General features: G+C 47.5%; 1 protein-coding gene across 1 annotated transcript in view; it reads left to right on the top strand.

Annotated features, from left to right (window-relative positions):
- The window catches only part of CSUI_003188 (cam snf1 family), a gene marked incomplete at its 3' end in the record, with an annotated part of 14,742 nt that extends 7,029 nt beyond the window's left edge, over positions 1–7,713 (top strand). The window contains exons 5-10 of the mRNA XM_068063386.1: positions 436–602; positions 1,269–1,392; positions 1,762–1,900; positions 2,437–4,722; positions 5,754–6,102; positions 6,884–7,713. Of these exons, the coding sequence (XP_067924638.1) occupies positions 2,719–4,722; positions 5,754–6,102; positions 6,884–7,713 (3,183 nt within the window). The remainder of the gene's footprint in view (positions 1–435; positions 603–1,268; positions 1,393–1,761; positions 1,901–2,436; positions 4,723–5,753; positions 6,103–6,883) is intronic.
- Positions 7,714–7,715: the final 2 nt, after the last annotated feature.

Genomic DNA, 7,715 nt, shown 5'->3' with positions numbered 1-7,715 from the left:
ATCTCTCTATCTATCTTTATCTATCTATCTATCTTTAATCTATCTATGTATCTATCTACTCATCATCGGTCTCACCAGCATCAACAAGATTCTCTGGTCCCTTCCTTTTTGTTATTTACCTGCTGCTGTATGTACGCTCCGGCCATCTATGCATGCATACCTTCGTCCATGCATGCCTTCCTTTTTTCCCGTCTACACTAGTAGGCAAGAAGGGACAGGTGCTACCCGGGCTGTTCTGCTATCGTCCGAGAGTTTATGTAAGAGAATATACTCTCGAACGACATATCTCTCTAAGAGAGGGAAAGGAGGAGTGAAGAACGCAGCGAGACTTTGTATTGATCTAGCAAAGATTTCTCTGTCTGTCTCGATTCTTTCTTCCATCTTAGATCCTCGGTAGACACTTTCTTTCATTCTTGTTCCTGCGTGTCTTGTCAGAGGATTATGTATGTCTTGTCTTGGAGTATCTGCGAGGAGGAGAGCTCTTCGACTATTTAAGTGAGAAGGGTCCATTCACTGAAGATCAAGCTCGTCATGCCATGAGAAGATTACTACTCGCCCTCCAATGTCTCCACGCAAAGGGAGTTGTCCATAGGGATCTTAAGGTGAGCCTAAGATCGTGCTGTGACACGCCCATTCATTTGCTTCTTCACACTTCTCCGTCACGATCCCTTCGCTTTCAAGGTCTATCTACTCCATTATCTATCTCTCTGTCTATCGTGCCAAGGTCGTTTTCTTCTTTTTCTCTTCTGTGTATGGGAATTCGAGTTACTTCCGTATGTACATCTTCCTTGTCAGTTCATCCCTGAGGGAAGGAATGTGAAGTAGCGGTGCCGCGGCGAACTTTACTACTCTCTTCTATACCTGTCTACTTCTGTACACCCCGATGTATGTTTGCATGTATCTCTATGTCTGTCGTTACTATGCCTTACATTGAGAAACCGTTCTTACACACATATACATGTTTATGTATAGCAACAGTTTCTATATATGTATATATGTGTGTAAATGTGACTTGTTTCAAGAGGAAGAATGTGGCTGTTTAAGGGGTGGTGTCTCTAGAAGCCAAGACACCGAGAATGTGAGCCAGACTGGGTGAAAGACTCTCTCTCCATTCATCATCTTCTTTCCTTTCTCTCCGTCGTCATCTCGACAGACAGCCTACACATGCCTCTGTTGTCTTCTTCGTGTCTTGATGTTGTGGAGATGGAACTTCTTCCTGTCCTTCTTATGTCTCTTTCTTTCTTTCTTTCTTTTCTTTCTTTCATCAGACAGAGAATTTGATACTCGAGGCAACAGATAATCCTGCAAGCTTGAAGTTGATCGATTTCGGACTTGCCTCGACCCTTGGGAGTCCCTCAATGAGAATGAGGTGTGGATCTCCCGGTTATGTTGGTGAGTGAGCCACCCCTCTCTCTCTCTCTCTCTGTGTGTGTGATCGTAGTAGTAGTAGTAGTTGTAGTAGTAGTGGGAGTGTTCAAGGGGGGAAAGAGGGGCTTGATACAGTAGTAGTGACAAGTCGTAGTAGTAGTAGTAGCAGGTGGGAGTACTACTACTAGTACTACTAGTACTAGTACTAGTAGTAGTGGTAGGAGGTGGTGGTGGTGCATAAGTAGTCTCGGGTTTCTGGCTTCGCATTTTCCACGGAGATTCCTGGAGTATAAGTGTAGTCGTACTTTTTACTATACTCCTCTATGCGGATGCATACCCAATCCGTATCCAGATCGACCTATCTGTCTATGTATCTATCTATCTTTCTTACAGCTCCGGAGATACTACAAGATCTTCCATATGGGACGAAGGTGGATATCTTCAGTGCAGGAATTATTCTCTATACTCTTATCGCGGGATTCACACCTTTCAGAGGATCAAATGTCAAAGAAATCTTAAAGAAGAACCTAAGGTAAAAGAAAGACAAAGGGGGAAGAACACATGAAGCTCTTCAAGTCACGTCTAGTAGCCTTGTCTCCTCTCTAAAGTAGTACAACGGCTACTCCGCTTTCCTTCTTTCTCTATCACGAGCATACAAGAGATCGTTGTTGTAGTGACTGTTCGAGGGGGGAGGAGCGGCTTACACAGTAGCAATAGTAGTAGTAGTAGGTGGGGGGTGTGGTAGGAGTACTAGTAGTGGCAGGAGATAGAGAGGTTTAGGGTTGGCTTTGCGTTTGTCTTTCTAGTAGTGGAGACCGAGAGATGAGAATAATAGTAATGCATGCTGATGCATGATCAGAACCTCCTGACGTCCTTTCTCTCTTCTTTTGACGGGGCTAGATCTACGGATGTATAGATGTCCATACACACATAGAGAGGAGAGAGAGATAGACGATGATGCTTCTTGTGGAAGGTATTCCAAGTGTATGTATTTAGACAGGTCGATATATACCTACAGCAATATGAACAGCATGTGTCTCTCCCTCTCTCTCTCTGTTGCTTTTCAAGGTCCCTTCCCTTCTAATTGACTTGGCTCCTGACTGTCTTCAACTTCTTCTTCATCTTCTCATCTGCCATGTCTTTCTCTCTCTCTCTCTCTCTCGCTTTCGATGGTACCTTTTTCTTCTGTCTATCTCTGTGTCCTTTCTTTCTTGCTTCTCCTCCCTCGTTCCTTCATTTCTTTCTTGTTTCTTATTTCTGCGTTTTCGATCATTGTGTAGGTGTCAGTTGAACTTTACACATCATCGGTGGGCGAATGCGACGCATTCCGTGAAGGATTTGATAGCCTGGATGTGTTGCCGCAATCCTGAGAAGAGGTGTGCCGCCTCTCAGGCTCTTACTCATCCATGGTTCCATCGTATACATAAACCTCTATCAGCAAATCCAGCCTCGACGGCATCGTCTACAGGAGTCCATCCTACTTCGACCTCTCCTTCTTCTTCTCCCCCTCCTCCTGCGGCTCTTCCTAATCTCTCTACGCCACCTCCTCTTGCCGTCCAAGCACCACCTCCCGCTCAGGATTGTCGTAACTCCCCAAGCAACCCGAGTGAAGTGAGAGGGACGGCGATCTCAGCAACAGGCGGGGAAGAAGAAGGAGGAGGAGGCGTTATGGCAGGGGGTGATGAGTTGCATGAAGAAGAGAAAGAAGACGCTTTAGATGGGAAGAATGTTCGGCAAGAAGGAAGAAGGACTCCTTCACATAATCAGGCGAATAGAGAAGGAGATGTGGCAGGGGTTGTCGTGCCCTCCTCTCATCAGCAGGGGGGGGGAGGCTCATACACAAGTAACAGCTACAACAGGAAGAAGATTTCTTCTTCATCTTCTTCTCGCCCTGACTCGCCTTATATGAGGAGTCGGAAGAAAGAACGGCTTGGATCAGGAGGGAATAGTCGTTTGTCCGAGAAGCAAGAAGGGGGACATATGATGACTGCTGTAGGTCGTGATGAGAAGGGAGAGAGCTTCACACCACAAGGCAGATCAACAGAGGGAGAAGACGGTGCTACAATTATGGCCATCCGTCCCTATAATAATAGTAGTAGTAGTAGTCGCTCTTCAGAATATGAGAGATGTGGGCTTTCTTCTGTTACAGGTCCTGCAAGAGGAGGAGGAGGGGGTTCCACTTCTTATGAAGACGATAGGAGACATCGACCTCGAGCACGTCAGAGTGAGGAGATCTACTCGAGTGGCCAAAAGCTTCTCCATTCTGCAGCTAGTGGTGATCCCAGTCATCCGTCGACTAGGCAAAGATCTTTTCGGAGAGGAGGAAGAGGAGAAGAACAGCGACAGATGGACATACAGGAGGATCGAGGGAATTGTGAGATGAGTAGCTGTCCATACACCAGGAGGAGTAGTAGTAGGGGTAGTCAAGGAGAAAGATCTCGAGTTTTGGAAGGGCCAGAGGTAGATATGACGAGGAGTGAGGGAAGGTGTTGCTCTTCTACTTTATCGCCGTCGTCTTCGCCAGGAGTTTCTTCATCCTCTCCGAAAGGGGGTGATTTGCATGCGGGAGGAGATCATAACGAGGCATGGCGGGTGGGGAAAGATCAATCAAGAGATGAAGAAAGAAGGAAGATTCAAGAGAAGGAGTCTACGAATAGGAATGCAGAAGAAAGACGTTATTTACAAGATGCAGGAGAGACTTGGAGGGACACCCGAGGGAATGGAGATGACGATAATGAGAGGGGGATAAGAAGGGGAGAAAGAGGGAGAAGAGAAGAAGAGATTGATAGGAATGACATACATGAGAGCCATCACAGGCTTGAGAGGGACACCCATAATAAGATGAATAAGATGAGAGGGCGGATGACCTCCCCCCATAATAGTAATAGCCGATGTAGAAGAACATCGTCAGGAGTTATTTGTATTGAGTATCACCCGTCTTCTTCTTCTTCAGGAGAGAAGAAGGAGAGGGGTAGCCCCTCCGACCGATATCGCCACGATGAACGAGAAAATAAGCCCCGAGAGGATCCGCAACAAAGAGAAAGACGAGATCTAGGAGGAGACCGAATTCAGGAGAGTCGAAGCCAAAGTAAGAGGGAGAGAGACATAGGAGGAGGAGAAAGAAGAGAAGGAGGAGAGCAACAACCTCACGAAGAAGAAGATATGATAAGACCGTCGCATCCTGCAACTCCTCCTCTGGAGTGTTGTTCCTCTCTTGAAAATTTACCTTCTTCTGTCGAGAATCAGATCATCAGCCATCGAGAGAGAGAAGATGAAGGAGACGTCTCTTCCTCTTCTTCTCCTCTAGTAATGAGCCGTCTTCACAGCGATGGGCCTGACTTCTTCCCAAGAGACGTAAGGACAGAACGTGTATTAGGAGAGATGGTCCTCGGCCGAGAGTCTCTCCGATACTTCAGGGACGGGGAGACAAGAAACCGGAGGGGCTGAAGCCTCTCATTTATATCTATATAGATACACACATGCACATGCATATATGCATGTATACCCAGACAGACACATGTATGTGTTACTACTGTACTCTTAGTAATAGCGTGCGTCGGCTCATGTGTGTGTGAGGATAGTGAGCTATCTAGCTAGCTAGCTAGCCAGCCAGCTGTCTCACTACTTCGGAGATGACAAGTCCTTTGAGTATGACTGATAGGCTCTCTCGTGGTCTTCGAAAACGCGTAGACGTTCGGGATGTGTAGACACATCTATAAAGAATATCTCTATCTGTCTCCTTATAGACACGTCACACAAGACGTACTGCTAGAGGTTCAAGTGGTGATATGGCGAAGTATGATGCCGAAGTCCTGTCTATGCCAGTCATTGTCGTTCCTGCCTTCTTTCCTTTCCTTCTCTTCCCTCGTGGCTACTAGTGAATTTGATTGCTGCATGCGACTCGCATGCAGTTGACGCTGGCTGTTGAGCACGAGTCTCTTTCCCTTACATTCTGATGGACAGACGTGAAGGGGCGCGAAAGGGGAGGAGGGGGGAGGGGGAGCTCAATCAGAAGAGATAGATAGGGGAAGTGGAAGGTTGTTGTTTGTGCATGCGTTTCAGAAGAAAGCTTGCATGCATGTATGGGTGTATGCATGCCCCTAAACATCATCAGGGTCAATGGAGTTTGTGTTGTAGCAGCAGCAACAGCAGCAGGATTCTTGGGTTATTATCTCTTCTCGAGACACATTAGATCGATGTAGCTATTCAGCTAACTACTAGGGAAGGGCTCGGATCTTCTTCTTGTTCTTCTGCTTTCATGATTTGAGAGCCAACCCTGCATGCTTTCCTCCTACCTCTCTTCATACGTTTTTTCCCGTCAGTTCGTAATGTATGTTCCTATTCTTCTGGCGATGCATGCGTGTATGCTTGTTTGCTACTTACAGGAAGATTACTTTCTCGCCTCACATAGGACAGGGGATGGGCTCGGCGATTCAGCTGATGCCACACCTTCTCATTGCGGTCGTCCCTCTCATCCAGGAGACGAGCTCCATTCGAGCAAAACTTCCTCGAAGCAGAGCGATCAGTTGCTTCGATCTTTACCAAGCGATAGTACACGTAGTAGTCATAGTCGAGGAGCAGAGGAAGGAGAGGGTGGTGATACAGCAAGAGGAAGAGGACCTCTTAGCCATCTTGGGAAAGACTCGAGTCAGATGATCTTCCATCCTTTAGACTCTTCCGGTGGCTCATCAACAACTCCAGGCCAATCCCCTTCAACTCCCTTAACACCTTTATGTACGTTCCAGGAGATTCCGTCGTTCGTGCATGCGTGTGTGTGTGTGTGCCTCTCTCTCTTGGACTGCTCTCCCTCCTTCTTCTCTCTGTCTCTCTCTTCCTCTCTCTGTCTCTCTCGGTCTTTTTGCCTGAAGAGAGTTAGCTGGGGGAGTCGATTGTGTGTGGTTTGTTCGAGTCTTGATGCTTCTCCTAGTGGTACTACATTAAGTGCCTTCCTTCTTCTTCTAGAGGCAAAAGGAAGCGTTCACAGCTTGAAGTGTTCTCAAGCCATATGTGTAGCTCGCGCACTCCAGTAGGATTTGTAAGAGTAGATCCGAGGATCTTCTTGAAGCAGATGGGTTTATGTCATATATGGCGAAAGAGGTTCGGATAATGCCTACGGGATTTTCTTTACAAGGTGATAGTTGCACTCAAGTGGAAATATGATTCCTTCACTTCATAGTTAGCATGAGCGCCGCCATTGTACATTCTCCTTCGTCTCCTTCCTGTCGAGGTAGAAGAGCGGGTTCGTCAAGATCAGGAATTGCTTGAGAGAGAGAAGTGATCTACATGATAGCCAGATTCATACAGAACATGCACACTAGTACCCCTATTTATATATTTGATTTCTCATTCTTGGACGATGCAGTGCATCGTCTTTCTCTCTATCTAGGTCTTGTATAGATAGGGCTTTCTCTGTCTAGAAGAACATCGTCGTTTGCCTACTAACTATATCACTCGCTGTCGTCTTCTAAATGTGTCTCTCATCTGGATGGTGTATGTGTATGACTTTCTCCTTCAGGTAGGGAGGACTTCAGTCCATTGGGAGCCTTACTGAGTAGTCGCCGGAACTCCCCCCCTCTCATGGGTTTCCCCCCAGAGGCGTCTCTATGCGAAAGTCATCTTGATCGAACGACAGGGGGAGTGGCGGCTGTAGATTATTCTTCAGAAGGGAGAAGAACCACGGGAGGAGACATCGACGGCCAGTGTCTCTTTCGTGTCCCACCTTCTTCTCGCCCTCCTCCTCCTCCTCCTTCTTCTTCAGGTGTTGCCCTACAGAATCCTGCAAACATCGAGACAGTTTCGACAGGAACAGCTGCGGTGTTCAGATCTCCTCGAGCAGATGATCAGGCAGGAGGTCGCTTAAGCATTGCGACGGCCACTTTACCTCCTAGTGGTCATCCAGAGACGACTCTAGATACGGACGCTATCCACATAGCGGCCGATCCAAATGATCTAACGCCAGCGCCGCTTCTCTTGCCACCTCCCCAGAATGATCTCTCTTCCTCTCAGCTCATTGTCTCTCCTGGGGGGGGGGCGGGTCCTCTCGGGCAAGGATATCTTTCATCTGGGGGAGTCGCGATGGAAAGCTCACTTTCCTTGTCAGGGCCATCACCCATGTATCTTCGAGGTGGTAGCCGGGGAGTTCCAACGAATCGAGGAGGAGGAGGAGGGGGGGGGAGTGAACAACTAGAGTCACAGCCACAAGGNNTATTATCCTTACGGGAGTCATGTCTTCGCCGATTCTGCGGAGCTTCGGATTGTCCCTGGAGGTGTAGCGTTCGAGCATCTTCCCTCCTTTTCTCCTACTTCGTATCTAGCAGCCAGCAGTATGACGACTATGCTTTCTGCGG

The sequence above is a fragment of the Cystoisospora suis genome (assembly GCF_002600585.1).
Source record: "Cystoisospora suis strain Wien I chromosome Unknown contig_1390, whole genome shotgun sequence".
Taxonomy (NCBI): domain Eukaryota; phylum Apicomplexa; class Conoidasida; order Eucoccidiorida; family Sarcocystidae; genus Cystoisospora; species Cystoisospora suis.
The sequence above is the reverse complement of the archived record's forward strand: the minus strand, read 5'-3'. Positions and strand labels throughout refer to the sequence as shown.